General features: G+C 39.1%; 1 protein-coding gene across 1 annotated transcript in view; it reads left to right on the forward strand.

Annotated features, from left to right (window-relative positions):
* Window positions 1-16,746, forward strand: part of nagpa (N-acetylglucosamine-1-phosphodiester alpha-N-acetylglucosaminidase) — a 23,734-nt gene extending 6,988 nt beyond the window's left edge. The window contains exons 5-12 of the mRNA XM_005750817.1: window positions 1,528-1,636; window positions 6,643-6,771; window positions 6,943-7,148; window positions 8,337-8,384; window positions 8,728-8,856; window positions 11,185-11,316; window positions 14,247-14,328; window positions 16,334-16,746. Coding sequence (XP_005750874.1) covers window positions 1,528-1,636; window positions 6,643-6,771; window positions 6,943-7,148; window positions 8,337-8,384; window positions 8,728-8,856; window positions 11,185-11,316; window positions 14,247-14,328; window positions 16,334-16,595 — 1,097 coding nt within the window. The 3' untranslated portion in view covers window positions 16,596-16,746. The remainder of the gene's footprint in view (window positions 1-1,527; window positions 1,637-6,642; window positions 6,772-6,942; window positions 7,149-8,336; window positions 8,385-8,727; window positions 8,857-11,184; window positions 11,317-14,246; window positions 14,329-16,333) is intronic.
* The last annotated feature ends 1,363 nt before the right edge of the window (window positions 16,747-18,109 follow it).

Here is an 18,109-nt window from a genome sequence, read left to right on the forward strand (position 1 = left end):
AAAAAAACATTTCTCAGGACTTCAGTTAAAAAAATAAAAAAAACTGAGTTCATTTGGAGGTAATTTATTTTAGATTACTCTCTGCTTGTCCAGCATCATTTTCTCTGACCTTGGAATTGTCTGGGGTCTTATTCAATCAGATTCAGTAACTAACTGGCTAGAGTGCTTCAGTACTGGCATAACCCAGAGGCTTGTTCATAATGCCCACAATGTCTTTACATTTATAGACAGCTAATTCTTTTACATTGTCTGTGCTTACACTCTCTGTCTTCACTAAAATTAACAGCTGTTATCATGTGTGTAGACCCAGGTTTTCTAAATCTAGCTCTGAACTAACACAGGGGGTGTGGCATGGCGCCAGATGATAAACATGACACGTCTAGAGTCATTTGTCTTACACAAAGAACAAACTAATCCTAAGCCACTATAGTCGTTATTAAAGTAATTTTTATCTTGTCTTATTTAGCCTTATCTATCAACCCATACATTTTTTTCAAGGCTGAATTTATAACATGGAAAAATATAGAGCAGTGCAAGAGACATGGTGCAGCCTTTCATGTGTTGCCCATTAACAGCCAGTACACTACTATATGTCTCTGTGTACCAGCTAGCTGGAATAAGTAGTAGTTCTCAGTATTGACTGATAGATATTAGTAATGACTAAATGTAATGGCCAAAAGCCACATTACTCATCAATGTCTTGCCTTAATTTAGTTGTGTATAGGGAACACTTACAGCAACCTTAAGTGTTGGAGCACCTGGCTCCCAGAAAAAAAATTCAAAGGTCACGACCTTATTGTCTCAATAGCTGCTGCCTTGTTCCTGTAGCCAACAGTTGATCACAGTATTTAAAACTTTACTGAACTGAAAAACAATCATCATCTCACTATAAGGAATATTAATGTCAGCTTCAACATAAGGACTCACAAATGTCAGCAAATTCCTGAAAGGACATTGATGAAACTGTCAGTATGGATGTGAGGGGTGCACAAAGGAATGGTAGAACTTGAGGGAAAAGTATGTTGGCCCCCAAAAACAACAAAGAGTAGGGACCCAGGAGGGAATAGGGAATATAAAACACAGGGACATGACCACAAGGTAATTGACACATAATGCACCAAGCACAAACATAAATGGCAGCAGCAACGCTGGGGACTTACATATTACATTGTAGGCTCTACAAGCATTCACTGCAGAAGTTTAAATCAGCCATTAGCTTGAAATAGCAGCACTGAGGCATTATTGAGTCATGTCTTTATAATGCATCATTTGGATGTAAAGGCATGGTTAGGAAAAGGTGTTAGACTTTAAATTCCCAAATGTGAGGTCAGCATAAAAAAGACAAAATATTGAGTTAATTAATCACAAAACTCCTAATCTGGAATAACTGGTTCATACTGGTGTGCACATTTCTGTAGATCCTGAGTTCTATGGTGGGATAAATTCAAGACAGTTTGATTTAACAGGTTTTATCGAACTGTTAATCGTACATCATAATTAAAAAAGCATTTTCTCATATTTTCACAGGGGGTTTCCGCACTTTTGTGGATGTAGTTTCAGCGAGGACGGCAGTGGGCCACGATGCAGAGGGAAGGTTAATCCTGTTTCATTTTGATGGACAGACAAACGCACGAGGGTAAGAAAAGGAAAGGTGATCAACAATGTTTACAATGCTGTTTTCTTTTTAAGAAATTTGAAGCAAGAAGTAGTGATGAAATTGAAACAATTTGTTTTTACCGTATTTTCACGACCATAAGGCGCACTGTGCTAAAAGGCGTAGTCTCAGTTATGTGTGCCCTTACTGTATTTAACACACCCATAAGGCGCACTGGACCATAGGGCGCATACAAGTACCGTATGCGTATTTAAAAATAAAGCGGGAGCAAACCTGAATTCGGTACTCACATTTTTATCATCAATCAAACCCATCGAAGTCCTCATCCTCTGTGTCTGAATTGAACAGCTGCGCTAAATCTCCATCAAACATGCCAGGTTCACTGTCTTCACTGTCAGAGTCACTTTCCGTGCCGTGCGGCTCCTCGGAAACGATGCCGGCTTTTGCGAAAGCTCGAACAACAGTGCCAGCAGACATGTTAGCCCAAGCATCTACAATCCATTGGCAAATTGTGGCGTAACTCGCCCGGCGCTGCCTTCCACTCTTAGTGAAACTGCGTGGAAAAAACCACCTGGTCTCCTTACATACACCTCCCTCAGCCAGTCTTTCATCATTTCCTCATCCATCCAGCCCTTTTCATTTGCCTTAATGATGATTTCTGCTGGAAACTTCTCTTTAGGCAAAGTCTTTCGCTTAAAAATCACCATAGGCGGCAGTTTCTGTCCATTAGCATGGCAGCCAAGCACAACAGTAAAAGAAGACTTTTCATACCCCGTTGTGCGTATCGCTACCGTGCTGGTCCCCTTCTTCTCCACAGTGTGACTCACCGGGATGTCAAAAGTGAGCGGGACCTCGTCCATGTTTGTGATGTGGCTGGGCTGGATGTTTTTGTCGCCGATGTGTTTGCTGCAGTAGGAGCGGAAGATGGCCAGCTTTTCCTTATAATCCGCTGGAAGTTGCTGCGCTACCGTAGTCCTGGTCTGGATGGAAAAATGGCACCGTTTCATAAAACGAAAGCACCAAGACGGACCTCCTTGGAAATGTTCATTTCTTCAGCTAGTGAAACTGCTTTTAGCCGAATGGTGACCGTCGAAACGCTTCTCCCGCTCGCTCTTTGCTCGATGATCCACCGCTCGAGTCTTTCCTCCAACTCGGGCCACCTCGCCTTATGTCCGCGGAAACTCAGCTGCGTTTTCTTGACCTGCCGGAGCTTGTTTTCCAGCTTCCTCCATTTGCGAACCATCGATTCGTTAATCTTAAATTCTCTCGCCGCTGCTCGATTTCCATGTTCCTCCGCGTAGCTGATGGCCTTCAGTTTTAACTGTGCTTCGTAAGCGTGTCTCTTTGCCATTTTCAGGGTTGTTAAAACAACGATGTCCTGCATAATGCACATACCTGTTCTTTTATACAGGTATGTGCGATTGTCCCGGTATATACGATCAACGCCCACACTTCACCCTTTAACGTTCTCATGGTGTTCTCTACTACGTCCTCCTTACAACACAGGGCGCACCGCACTATAGGGCGCGCCGCACTTTTTGAAGAAAATCTAAGACTTTTAAGTGCGCCTTATGGTCGTGAAAATACGGTAAATTTACCACACAGTGAGTGGGAAGCTATCTACTCCAACCATTAGAAAAGAAACGGCAAACACGGGTGTAAATGTAAGAAAAGAGTCAATTTATCCTGTTAGTTTGAAGTGATTCACTGGTTTTTGAGTCAACACAGGATGTCCCAAGTGGGAATTTATTATCCAGGAACCAATTTCACACACAGTGAAGAGAAAAACAACCTCCATGTACGTTGGAATGTCTCCAGTTTACTTCAGCTCATTGAAAGACTTGATATGACCATGAAAATGACATGTTGACTGTTTGCATATTTTCCACCTGCTGGTTTTCTAAAGATGTTTAAAACCTTGAAAAAAGTCAATCTTTAAAATTTGTTTTATACCAACACCAAACTTAATCCATCAGTGTTTATCTTTTGTTGATCTTGTGACACAAGCATCTACAGCCTAACACTGGCAGCTTCCTTGTTGTGGTCAGGAAATATCAGAGAATAAGTAAGACAAATGACCTAACGACCGTCTAACAAAGACATTTTGGCTGATCTGGGCTCAGTGAGCAGCCCTAAGACCCTCTCAAACTTTTCACAACAGGTACTGGTTTGGCTGTAAGGTATTGCAAACATTTTGCAGCAACATCCTACTAATCAGTTTTTATTTTCTGATGACTTTCTTTTTTTAAACCATAAAAACAATGAGAACAATGGAGGGAATTATTGTCACAACACTAGGGTACAGCACCGGGTTTTATAAATGTAGGCAAGGTTGCTGCATTGTTGTTTTGTTGTCAGTCAGTAAAACTTCACACTGTTAATGGCGAGGTTGAAGAGGTGAAGACTTCTGGCCGTCAAGGACAAAAGGTTCAGAAATGGCCAATCAGCTTTGAGCAGAAACAGCCAAGTTAGCACTGAACAGCAGTTTCCAGAGCCTACAAACGATTAGATCTGCTTTTGCCTCCCCCAGGAAAAAAAACAAAAGAAAGAAGACCCTCAGGGATGGCTCCTGAACTCGTAGCGCACACAAAACCCCCACAGGTATTTTGGTGGGAAAAGGCTTAAGAAGACACATCACAAATGTAAACAGATGCTCAAGCGTAAACACACAAAACACACATGAACACACAGCTTTTTCGACCTGCTTGTTTCCTGTCTTGTAGGTTTGTTTTGACAACAAAACATCTTTTTTTAGAAGCAGCAACAGTAAAAATGTGTCCACAAACTCTGCAGAGAAATGATATTTTCACAAGATGCAAAAATATATATATAAAGTTGTTTTAAAAAAAGCTGTTAATTATAGATTAGTTTAATCAATAACAACAGCATTGAACAACAAGATGATGGACTAATGCAGGTCGAGGTCATTTGGAGGCTGAAAAATAAAAACAAGCTGACAGTGAATGTAGTAAACAGGGGTTTTGGTAAACAGAGATCTGATAACACTATCAGGCTTATATTAGCTCAACCCTCTTAGATACTCCACCAATCAATTGCATTGATCTAATTTTCCCTCCACCTTTAGTGCTGTGACCCCACAGACCTGCACTGACTTCAGATATTCTATTGTTGTGTTTATGATCGGGGTTTGAAAAGCACAACAATCGGACACGTCTGAACATGTCTGCTGCCCTCTGTATATCTCTGCTCAATATAGGGCCACCTCCCACTCAATATAACGTGAAAAAGTCAGGTCGAAGGAAGCTGTGACCTCAGAAACTGACCTCTAGTTTCCATGAACGACATGCTAGTTCTTTGAAATTCTCAACTAATTCTAGTGGAGGTTGCCGTAGATGATCAGCCAGTCAGACACTTAATCTATGATTATTTTCACAATTAATTAATCATTCTGTGTTCATTATGTGATGCATTGATGAGCATTGAATTGTGAGACATCTTAACTGCAAAGAACCACTTATCCACAGTACAGTGGCCATTTTTGGACTTTTTAGCCTAATCTCTACACGCAATTGGTGAAATAATCAGGTGTCTGTTTTAGAAATTTGGCCAGACAAACCCAAACATAAAGTAAAATGCCAACAACATGAAAATATTTGACTGCAGTGTTTTTGACTCATTAGCTTTTGAAGATTTTGTGTTTTGTATATATTTTATTTCTCATATTATAGTGCCATTGTAACCACGATGATGGTAAGTCATACTGAGTAAATGAAAAACAATATATTTTGGTATTCTTCTTGTATTAATTCTGACACAAGCAGGTCTGCATGCTCTCATGATCAAGAACATATTTCTCTTCAGGGACTATCATTTTTATCTTAATCTGCATAATCTTAATTATTTGCAGAGTTTAATGGTTGTTTCATTCCATTTAGATTAACAAAACAAAAATGAAGCCAGACTACTGAGATGAGGTTTTGTCATCTATTGTCACAGTTTCAATTTTAAAGTTACGTCATCTACAGCATCCCACACCTTTCTTTTCTTCTCTACCCTTGAATCCTTGAAAAGACTCACTCTTTTTAAGTTTGGCAGGCAGGTGACACATGAAAACCTGTGGCAAACTGTGACTCCGCTAGAGTTGCTTGCATCATTCACAGTGGAAAATAATGGACTTTGGTGCAGGCCTCCAGGTCATCTTCTGTCTGAGGCAAACCATGATAGCTCCTCTCCTTTAAAGGACACTGTGTATTTAGGCCTGTTGTCTTCTGCATGACTGCCTCTCAAAAAAGATTTAAATGACAGAGGGGGGCTTCTGTGGAGACACACACCCAGAGCTACCGTGTACCTGAGGTGACCATATTAAGTATATCCCCCTCCCCTTGTTGACATCATACAGAATCAAGATCAAAAACACTGTTTGCAAAAGACAAATTGGAGACTAAGCTTTTAGATAACTTTTAGAAGTAATTTCTACTGTCTGAAATATATGATCTTTGACCAAAGCTCGTCACTTGTCCACATTGCCAGCAATTCATATCCAACCATGAGAGGTGATCTGTGGGATATTTTTGCAAAATGTCAGCACTACCTTGGATCTGCTCCAAAAATGATCTTTTTATCACGTGAAACTTTTACCTGTGTGTCTGTAGGATTCACCTTCCGAGGACTATGAATGTTTGTGTACAGTTATTTGAGATATTCTTGTAAATGGATATCTGTTTTGTTTTATTGTTTTTGTATGTGGGGATAAGTATGCAATGTACAGCAGCATATACCAAGGAATTTATAGCCCAAGCTAATGCAACACCCATGCATGTTTGTTTCCACACAATACACAAAGCTGAATGACTCATGCACAAGATTTTGTGAGAGAAACATGGTAGTTACATAATTACAAACACAGAACCAAATAAATGTAGACAGACAGAACAGTAACAGATGCACCAGGCTGTTTGGCAGTCACTGATTCTGACACGCTGGCACTATGACTAAAGTCCTCAACATTTCTATGGCCACAATGTTTGTCTTCAGTTTTTTCAGTGCTGCTTTTTTTTTTAACACAGTTTGAGTCTTTGGGAGATGGCTGATTTCCTGAAGGAGCATGGAGTGATCAATGCCATTAATCTGGATGGGGGCGGATCTGCCACCTATGTTAAAAATGGCGTTTTGGCCAGCTATCCATCTGATCATTGGTGAGTGAGTTGTTCCTTCACACTTGTGAAACTTTACACTTTTTTTTATTCTCCAACATTTAATGTTAAAGTGTGCATATAGGTGTACAAGATAATTAATAAATGATTGATTTTTTTTAATAGACTTTTTTCTGTCCTTCCATGCTCTCAACACATCTCCTTCCCTCCCAGTATTTCAGATAACATGTGGCGCTGTGAGCGAAAGGTCTCCACCATCTTGTGTATCCATAAAAGACTATGCCAGCCAGCAAACTGCAGCGAGCACGGTGACTGTGTGGACGGACACTGTCTGTGTCATGATGGTTGGCAGGGTGCTGCTTGTGACTCTTTGGTGTGTCAGCCATCAGCTTGCCGACCCCATGGCATCTGTACCGCCAGTAAGTATGAAAGTGCTGGTAAAGATAAAGCAAAATAGCAGGATTACTTATAGTACAGTAATTCTAAACCTTTAGCCCTGTAAACATGTCATCAGTGATGTACTGAATTTGACATCAGTGCACTCTAAGTTCCTCTAAAATTTGAGCCAAAATCCTAGCTGAGCACTGAGGTCTTTGATATCATAGATCCAGGCTTAAAATCAGAGGTGATATAGCCTTTTCAATGGTGGCTTCTAATCTTTGCAACAACAATCCTTTTCACATAAGTGCTGCCCAGTCTCTTAATCATTTAAAAACACTGTTAAAAACCTACTTTTTTTAGCTTGCTTTTGAGTGTAGTTGAGGAGCCAAAAGTACTCTGGCTTTTATTATGCAAAATACTTAATTTCTTTGTTTTATTTGGTTTTGTGTGTGTGTGTGTGTGTGTGTGTGTGTGTGTGTGTGTGTGTGTGTGTGTGTGTGTGTGTGTGTGTGTAAAATTGTTAATTTTGTGACTGTTATATATAGGGTATATTTTGCACAACTTGTACAGCACTTTGGTCAACTGAGGTTGCTTAAAATGTGCTATAAAAATACATTGAACTTGAATTGACTTAACGTAGGAGCATAGATTGTCTATAAAAGATGTAGCCGCTATGATGTAAGTGTTGTTCACATTTTGATACCTCAGTCTTACCGTTTTGGCTGCTGCTATTTGAGTATTTTGGGCCCAGAAGTTACCACATATGGACAAGAGGGTTGAGTGCTAAGTTACCAGCAAACGCTAGTAAGCTTGGCTGGCAAGCTGCCACAATAAACAGTACTTTTGAAATCCGCAGACATGGATATCAGCTAAGTAGTGCAAAGTAACAGACTAATAAAATGTAGAATTTCAAAACTGAAGTCCAAACTTCACAAACATAATTAAGAAGTCCGATGACTCCAGTTAACAGATGTGAGGTCTAGCTGACAATGATTGTCAGCTCAATGTGCAAAGACATGCTCCAAACTCCAGAATTGGATACAAACTGCAGTTTGACTTGAGTGGTGGAAGCGTAGAGCAGCACAGTATTTACAGTTATATTTCAAGCCTGCCTAGAGGGGGTATTATGAGTGAAAGATCAAACTTCTTGTTTTCCCCACTGATTGTTGACTCATTGTTTGTCCTCTGTGATTCATGTCTTTCTGTCTGTTCCATCTGTGTTGCAGATGGCTGTGTCTGTGATGCTGGTTGGAGAGGAAAGAACTGCAGCCAAGGTAATCAAAAGCCTCATCTAGTCACACGTACGCAAGAATGCAAACACATGTTTTTGTTCTTCTATACACATACGCAACCTCATTAACTTTCACCAACACCAGCCTCTAATGGTGAGTTATGGTTTGATTAAATGTGGCATTTTTCCCACCCGTGTGGGTCTGTTGGTAATCCCACTGCACCTTTACATGTTGTTGTTTTTTTTTTCATTTGTGTTATATTTTGTTTAAATGTGTATGTATGTTCACACATTGTTTGATTGCTGTCCTGTGACACAAAAATAAAACACGCTCCTTACATGAAATGTCTCTGTTGTTTTGTTTTGTTTTGTTTTTTTGTTTGCAGAGTGCCTCGCTGGTTTCTATGGTGACGGCTGCAATCAGACCTGCTCCTGTGTTAATGGCGGTTCCTGTGACCCCGTCCACGGACGCTGCACCTGCCCTCCAGGTTTCCATGGCAACTACTGTGAGCAAGGTAGAGCTATGCATGTTAAATGTCACTTCACCCGGACCTGTTGAAAGTCACTCAGAATTTTAGTGGAAATAAAAGGATTTTCTTTACTATTGTGTTGAACTATTGCATGTATGTTCTGTCACATGTGTTGAACTGCAACTTGATTTCCATCCATTTTTATTTATGCTGTAGAAGGAAATCATTAACTAGACCTTTGCTGTGTTGGCTAGAATTCACACCACTTAATACAAGTTAGTATTATGTGTCACATGTGGATCACACTATGGTCTTCGAGGCATGGTCGGGTACGAATGGGCCAAAAGTGTGCCAAGAAAATATTCCTCACACCATTACACCACCACCAGAAATAAGATAAGATAAGATAGAACTTTATTAATCCCCCGGGTGGGTTCCTCTGGGAAATTCGATTTCCAAAAAAAGCACAGCAACGACCGAAGTTACAGTTACAGTATTGTTATATATATATAAATATATACACACACACACACACACACACACACAAATAGAGATCATTGATATAATGCTATAAAGATGGATTCATGCTTTCAATTGTAACCTTACCATCCAAATGTAACAGCAAAAACTAAAAATAATCAGACCAGGCAGCATTTGTCCAATTTTGGTGAGAAGGTGTAAATTGTAGGCACAGTTTCCTCTCCTTGGGAGGAGTAATGGCACCCAATGTGGTCTTCAGCTGCCGTAGCACGTCTGCTTTAGAGTTCGACTTCTTGAACATTCAAACATGCTCTGCTGAAAACCTTGCTTGCAAAAAGTGGTGATTGGGGTTACTCTTTCCTTTGTGTCAGCTCAAAGCACTCTGGCATGTAGGCATTTTCAAAAAGAGAACCACTGCTAACTAGAGCAGGGCGATATGACCAAAAATATTTATCACGATATACATTTGAAAATTTGCGATAACGATATAACTGACAATATAATTGACACTAGACAAAATACTTTACAACTCCTCAACTTTATTAGTGCAAAAAAAAAAAATCAATGTATTTTCACTTAAACAAGCAGCTGTTTTTATGTGCATTATAGTTATATAAAAATATAACAGTGCAAATGCAAATTCCTTGCTGACAGTTTAACCAAAAGGCATTTCCAGTGGAAGTTGGCCGACATATCCTCAGCATAACCACATATAATATCCACAAAACTTTAAAAAGAGGTTATACACACACAATACGGTAATATTATGTTGAAGCACAGTACGTATCACTCCGCGAGGCGCCTGCCTACGATAGCCGTAATGCTCCGACAATCCATCAAGCGGTGCGGGTTCGTAGCTTAGCAAAGTCGTACTAAAACATTTGACAGCTTTTCGAGTGCCGTGTACCACATAAAATCATTTCGAGGTCAGTAAACACAACCAGAATTCATACATAAGGCCCACTGGATTATACAGGGGCACTGTCGATTTTCAGAAAAATCTAAGGATTGATTTTAAGTGTGCCGTATTTTCAAAAGAACACAGTAATAACGACGGCCCGCTAGCATGCGCTACCAAAAATAGTGCTTTGTTTAGCTTTCTGACAGACGAAAGCTAAACCAGTTCCACACCACTGAAGTTGCAACATTTTTACAAACCAATTCTGGTTCATCCGTTTCATTCAATGATCCGCTTTCGTCCTTCTCATTCTCTGTCGCCGCCATGTGCGTATGAAAACAAAGGCGCTGCGCATGCGCGTTTTACCCATATTCTATCGCGATATTTCATTTTCTTATCGTTGCTCAACATTATACCGGTATTACTGTGAACAGTATGGTATGGCCCAGCCCTACTGCTAACTGGATATTTTCTCATATTCAGAACATTCTCTGTAAAGCAGACAACCATATGTTTGTGTGGGAAAATCCCAGCAGATCTGCTCTTTCTGAAATATGCAAATCCACCAGTGTGGCACCAAACTGCCTTTTTCCCTACTCTTATACTCAGTTTTATACTCAACTTCAGCAGCTTGTTGTGACCATGTCTACATGTCTAAATGGACTGAGAGGCTGCCATGTGATTGGCTGACTATATATCTGTATTAATGAGCAGTTGAACAGGTGTATCACAAAAAAAGTCTGAGTGAAGTCACTCAATAACCTTTTTGTTTTCATTCATGCTTTTATTTTGGCTGTAAAAATGAAACGGGTATTAAAACTTTTCAGAACTTATTTAAAAGATCCGACGATTAAACTTGATTGAAAAGAAACAGAGAAAAATCAACTTGACGACCATTTCAGTTACAAAATGAACCATTTAGTTTGCTAAATTTGTTTGTTCTTTATTTAAATATTAAAAAATGTAAATTCACTTCATTTTTTTCTTTCTTTCAGTGTGTCCTCTGGGTTTCTACGGTCTGTCCTGCGCTCATGAGTGTCAATGTGAGGACCGGTGTCCATGTGACCCACAAACAGGAAGCTGCCACACCACACTGCCAGGAAGCACCAACTACACCTTACACACAGGTACAGACCAAGGTTATTAAAGTTAACCAAGCTAAATTATTTTTTTTGTTTTAAAGCTACGTAAAGCATAAAGTAAACTTAAAAGAACTGCTTGAAATAAAAAGAATGCAAACAAAGTTGTTACAAAACTGCAATAACTCCTGTGCAGACCCATATATAGGCACACATACTGCTTGTACACACAGGGTCATATGGTGGTTGATGGTAGCGGTAAAGAGATGAACGAAACCCTGTCCTTAAGCTCTCATGCAGCTGGTGATTAGCTGCAGGGGTTTTCACGTGAATGAACAGTTTGAATTTTTTTTTCTATGCACAACGCCTCTGTTCCTTCCTTTTCCCTCATCCCTAGCCTGTTTGTTACACCATATTTAATTATTAATTATGCCGCTAGTTGTGAAAGCAGGAACATTTATGGTTGTTTTTGTAGAGAATTTGAAGTGAAACAAGATGCAAATAACTCAGTTTCATCTCCTTTGTCTGCTTTCTTCTGGGCAAAATTCACAGCCAGCATACAAGAGAGGAGAAAGATTAAAGACTAAAGTATTATTTAATAGATGCCTTCTGACCAAATCACAGCAAGTAGCAACCTTTTAAAGCATGTAGTTCCACAGGGTTGGAGACCAAATCTTTTGTCTAACATACTTTGCTGTTTCACTGTATCACATTTCAAAATGTGGTCATCTGTACTGTGTTTCAGTGCAACTGAAGTCCCACTGTGGTGTTTCTCATTTACATTTTTCTTCTTTCTTTTTTTTTTCCTGTTAAACAGCTGAGCAGATATTAAATACTGATTTGCCTGCTGCCCATAAGCACTACACATGTACACATTAACCAGCTCTCAGTCCTTACAGCTGGTTAATGTGGCTACTTTGTTTCAAATATATTTCCATTTGTTGATTCAGTCATTCTCTATCCCATCTCCTTAAAGTAGGGTGAGATACTCATACAGTAAACATAGTGTAAGAAAGTGAGAGAATATGTGTGAGGAAAAACAGTCAGTGTGAGAGGAGACACTAAAGTAATGTGACACTATGTAAATCAGCTTCAGTATGTGTGTGCATGAGGAGAAAAGGCAGAGATGGTGTTTATCATTGTGTTGAAGTGTGCATATTCTCACATGAGCAAATGATTCAATATTTGCAGAGAGCAGATGTAGAAGCAGCTCTGTCTTTGTTGCCGTCTGTCTAAACAGAGGAGCACCGTGTCAGCTCATCTGGGAGGACTGGAAATGTTACTCACCTGCATGTCAGCTCTCAAAACTTTCCACTGTAACTCATACGGTTATGTCTTTCTGCTCTACAATCTGTTTTCAGAATATTAGGTACATGTAGCCAAAACTAGTACAGTGAATATCCTCATAAAAGTTAGTAATGTTCAATCATTGTTTATTTAAAAGAGGCTTTAATTCCACTCTGCACTCTACTTGTATTACATTATACCCTTTAATGTTATCATTATCATTGATGTTGTTTTTTTGTGGGGGTTTTTTCAGCTTTCTTTTTTTTCCTTAAATCCTATCCTCTCAAGCATCGTTTTGAAAAATATTTCCACCCACACGAACATATTAAAACACAGTGTCAAGGGCTGTGAAGAGCATACCATAGCAGCAACAGATGGTAATATGACCATAACTGTATAGAAATCCTGGCCAATCAGACGCCTGGGGCAGGAAGTTATTATATAAACAAAAGACAGTGCATAGAGGAAGAAGCGAGTCTTGCATTTGCATTTGTGCGCATGTGTCCACATGCTTAGAAAAATGCAGATAATATCGTTAACAGAAAAAGTATTTTGTCTATGTCCGCCATTGCACAAAAGCAAAGAAGAAAAAAAAAAGCATAAAAATGTGATAAAGCCACACACCTTTGATGTTACATGATGTCATTGCAGAACAAGTTTCTGAAAATCTTGACCCTATAACGAGTTTTCAGGAACGCCATTTTTTTGTGACCTAAAGCACTGTTTATGTGGCCTGACAGGTCTGATATTTTACTTACATCATGATATAAATAGACTTGTTCTTTTACTGCTTCTGTTATGTTTCTAATAGGAACAACAAAAACAGAAAAAATTATCTCTGATCCGCTGTATCAGTTCAAACCACAAACCTATAATTCATAACTTCCAAATGGCCTTCCTACCTTCCTAACTGCATGCTCTAACTATCCATCGCTCCAGTGTTTTCAGTCTCGTGACAACACATCTAAAGCTGTGTGCTACATGGGAGAAAGTGAAGCTTTAAATACTGTCTTCACCTGATTCTGTTAACATTTTCCAAAGTTGACTTATGATATCAGTTTTAAAGACGTAGTAAATTAATATTCAAATACATCTCTCTAAGCAGTTTAACTCATTGGTCCATGCAATATTTTATCCAACAATAACTTATGAGATGAGGTCTGTAGCAGGCATCGTGTGCACAAAGCCAACACAGAAACATAAACCTCTCCCCAGAGGTGCACAGGCGTGGGAGACTTTATCCAGAAATCCTTTTTCTAAGAGTAACAAGTTGGCAAAATTTGGTGTGACTTGCATATAATTATCTTTGATTTCTTGCCTTTGTTTCTGATTACTGATTTACATGTCCAACTATATCAGTGATAGTCTGAATATCTATAACTGCGCTGGAAACCTGAGCTGCTAATAACTACTCCAGTTTCCCTTTAATGGTGACAGCCTGTAGGTTAAATTTCACACAGAGCTGATATAAAAGTAGGCCATGCTGCTCTATTTGGAAAAACACCAATTTGAAATCCAAGGTTTGGCTGTGGAGGAGATTTCAATTACAGGAGGAGCAGCCAGTGTAATTGTGGCTGAAGTCTGGGTTAGAAAATTACCTTTTCATGCAGGATGGGATTAAAAACACTGACCAGCCACAGTCAGTGTCCTCTGTCATTTATCTCTTGTTCTTTTTCCTCCCCTCACCATAGCTGGACACTGCCTGGCTAGAAAGATGTTTATATCTTGGAGGCGAGAAGAAGACGCTTACAGAGAGCGGCCTTATTTTACGGAGTAAGTGTCAAAGATCACACAACATTAACCCACCCTCCCCTGTCACCTTTTACCCCGCTGTGCATCTTGAGGTCTTTTCAATAAATTGTCTCCCTTTTAAAAAATAAAGTGGTTACATTTTGCCATTTTGATACCATTTTTAGCATTGATTTCAGCTCTCGACGTAGTATTAATGTGTTAAATAAGAAGGAATATGAATGGGGATGAGGTTCAAGAATTCTTATTCACTCACACTGGCCACACACAGAACCAAGAGCTTTTAAAAAGGTGTTTGTGAAATCTAAGGCTTTGGCCATGTTCCATGTATATATGGTATTGCTATGTATACAGAAAATTACAGATCCTGTTAATAAGTGATCCAGTTTTTCCCTCTGCTCTAAATACTGTAGTTCAGTTTAATAATAATAATAGAAAACATCTGAAGCAGCCCAGACCCGCATTTGGCTTTTTCTCTCACACTCTCTCTTTTACATGTAAACAAGGCATGTAAAAGACACTCTGGGGGTGGGATGCATTCACTGGCCTCATTACCTTTCACATGGAAGTGAGGGATTGTTAGTTGTTGCTATGGTTTCTAATGTTTGGTCACTTATGTAGGAAAGGACACGTTTAAAAAGAACTAATCCCTTTAAACAGTGTTTGTTAAAAAATTGGACACGTTCCAATTTGTTATATTCAGCAGTAGTCAAAGTGCATGTCAGCGTTGAAATCCCCTTCCCCCAGGGCCTTCCAGATGGGGCTGTCTTTGTCATTCATTTCTTGTAACTTTCCAAAACCAACTCCCACTTCAGGCAGGGATTGATCAGCTGCGACAAAGTAGGTGGAGCTCTGTTATCTTTAACTGTTTCTGTCCCTTATCATCCAAACAAGCATGTGAAGGAGATACTGACTCAAGACCACGGTGACAATAATACCACCAACTTTTCAGTCTGGCAGTTAAACTGATTAGATATATGCTAATCTCATGCACAGTCTTGTTGAATATTAAACAGTTTTTAACCTGCCTCTAACAAATAGTGTAAAAATCTGCCAATTCAAACATGCAGAGCTCCACATTATGATGACCTCTTTGTGAATAAGAAGGCAGCTGAAAGTAGCTTTTTAAAGCAAGTGAGCAGTCGTCCTGCACGCAGCTTCCTCCAGGCAACTGCCTCAGTACTGACAGAAAGTTTCTAGTGGTCAGAAGAAACCCTTAGCAGACTATCTCATGTTGTGTGCCACATGTGAGAAATGTCTCAGACTTCTTCTCACGGCTTGTTGCTTTTTCCTCTCACTACTTACTATCAGACAAGGAAAAGTATTTGTATTTGCTTCAGGAAATGATAAACTATATTCTACATATTCTACATAAACAGAAGGCTAACAAATTGGTTAAGGAATGAGATACATTGGAAAAAATACATTTTAACCCTAAAGCAGCTATTTTAGCAACTGATTTGGTTTTTAACCAACACTCAGGAACACGTAATTTTTTAATGGCTCTTTTTCTCTTTAGCATACCCATAACATTGTCTTTATATATAGTAAATGTTTTAAAATAGTCTAAATATAGTTTTCCCAACTGATGTCCATCAGCTACATTGTTTCCATTGTCACTTTGGGCATTAAATCTCCCTGCAGCAGTAAATCTTGCTACTGTAGGACTGTTAGCGGTTCACTATAAAATACTATAAAAGTGGAACCTAAAAATCAAAACATTTGATGTTTAAAAAAAAAAAACATGCACATATTTCCCACAACTTTATATTATCCCTGCCACACAAGTGGGTCAGTTCCTGTATGAAAAGCTGTTTAAAGTTGTAGGAGAAGGAGAAACTGCACAAGTGCAAATACAGCTGTGGACATTATTGAACTCAGTCACTCAGTAAAATCCAGTTTTAAAATGAAGGCACACTGTAAGGAAACCTTGCTTGCTCTCATTACAGTAAGGCAGTGAGTGCTTTGTACTGATACATGTGGCTTCTGGATTCATCATTGAAATGATCTAACCTCCTCCACTCCTCAGGCGAACGTGGATGATCATCACCTTCACCCTGGCTACTGTCCTCTCAGCCAGCCTGCTGGTTCACCTCGTACAGGCGTGCCGTGCCGTTTCAGTGGCATCTCACTTTCCCGAGCGCAAGGATTATTCGTACGTCCCTCTGAACAACATCAACAGAGTCACTTCATGTGCCAGAGGCAACACTGAGAGAGCTGAGAAAGAGGATCTTCAATTGGAGGACTCAGACTCTCAGGATGAAATTTGGTCTTCCTCACACTCAGGGTAGTCGTAGCTGTCAAGAGGACCAAGGATAGTGAGTGAAGACAGTTATTGCACAAAAAGATAACGCTGAACTCTGTAATCCTCTGCTTTATTTGCTCTTCTTATCAATGACAGGTTTCTATCAACACTCCTGATAAAATGAAACTGAAACTAAAGGACAAAGCACAACAGCTTTATTGCAGTCTTTAACCCACATATGCCTAAGGTTTTTGTTTACAGCTATGAAACTTGATCAGCAATCTGAATGTCTCCATTCCAGCTAAACTCCAGCAAAACCACAACTTTTCAAGTTGTGAAGAACTTTAAACTCTTGTCAGGAATCTGTATTACAAGATCGCATTAATGGGTTATCTCACTTAAATGTCAGTTAACTATCTTTCCACTTAGTATAAAACAGATGGATATTTTTTCATAGCTGACTTTTTAGAATCAGATTTAATTTGAACGCATCAGCAATATTTTTAAGATCAGTGAAGCTATGTAACCAAAGAACTCCCAGACTGTTGAGCTTACTTTATGATACTGATTCCTGATAGGACAAACTTTTCCGCGTGTTGCAATGTAATCGGATGAAGAAGACGAAGATGAAAACGTTTGATGTTCCAAGCAAAATGTGGTTCAATCAGACAATTTTTAAACAAAATGATAGAGTTTACTCAATTTGCACTGAGCTCCATGTCTGAATTTCAGATATCTATGAGATAAATGTGAATAATCCCTTTGAATTTCTGTGTAGAAAGGTGCCAATTTTATATTAAATGTTATTAAGAAAATTATTACTATGTCATTTATAAGCATAATCGGACACCCAGAGCGTATTTATGAGATGATTTATTTTTGTTTTAAGCGAAATAAAGTAAATATCACGATTCAGTTTTGGTTGTTCAAAGTAGAAATCATTTACTTTTCTTTCTATGTTCACTTTCAACCTAACACAGTTGTCGGGGCCATTATACTCGCTGCTCTTGCACTCAAACAGCACCATCATGCAAAAGCAACGTCATCTGGTCGGTGTGTTAGCATTTAGCATAGTAGTGTACTAATATTGTATGCTAACTGAAACACCACCATAAAGACTGACTGCTACAGTTGTCAGGAAAAATAAATGACTAAAAGAGTTGACCTTTTAGAAAATCTAGCTGCAAACACAGTGAGATGTGTTTTAAAGCTTCTGAGTAAGCTAGCAAAAAGATCTTGAGTTTTAAGTTGTGCTGGTACTATAGCAACTGGTCTTTAGATTCTTCATTACCAGGCTTTAACAATAGTGTTTTGGCCACTGACTTGTTGGTTTTGTGGTGTCTGAACCAATCATATTTAGACAAGACGTTATGGTACTAAGTTGTAAGCAAGCAGGCTTGGTTAGCAAACTGTATCTGTAAACTGTAATACATTGAAACAGAAATCCACTAATTACTGCTAATTAACAAACTTTACTAAACTAAAGCTTTTCTCACGAAATCTGAAGTGCAAACTTTTTGGACAGACTCTATCTCACAAGAGACCATATTATCCAATAGC

The sequence above is a fragment of the Pundamilia nyererei genome, unplaced genomic scaffold (genome assembly GCF_000239375.1).
Source record: "Pundamilia nyererei isolate P.nyererei 1_Seehausen unplaced genomic scaffold, PunNye1.0 scaffold00289, whole genome shotgun sequence".
Classification (NCBI taxonomy): Eukaryota; Metazoa; Chordata; class Actinopteri; order Cichliformes; family Cichlidae; genus Pundamilia; species Pundamilia nyererei.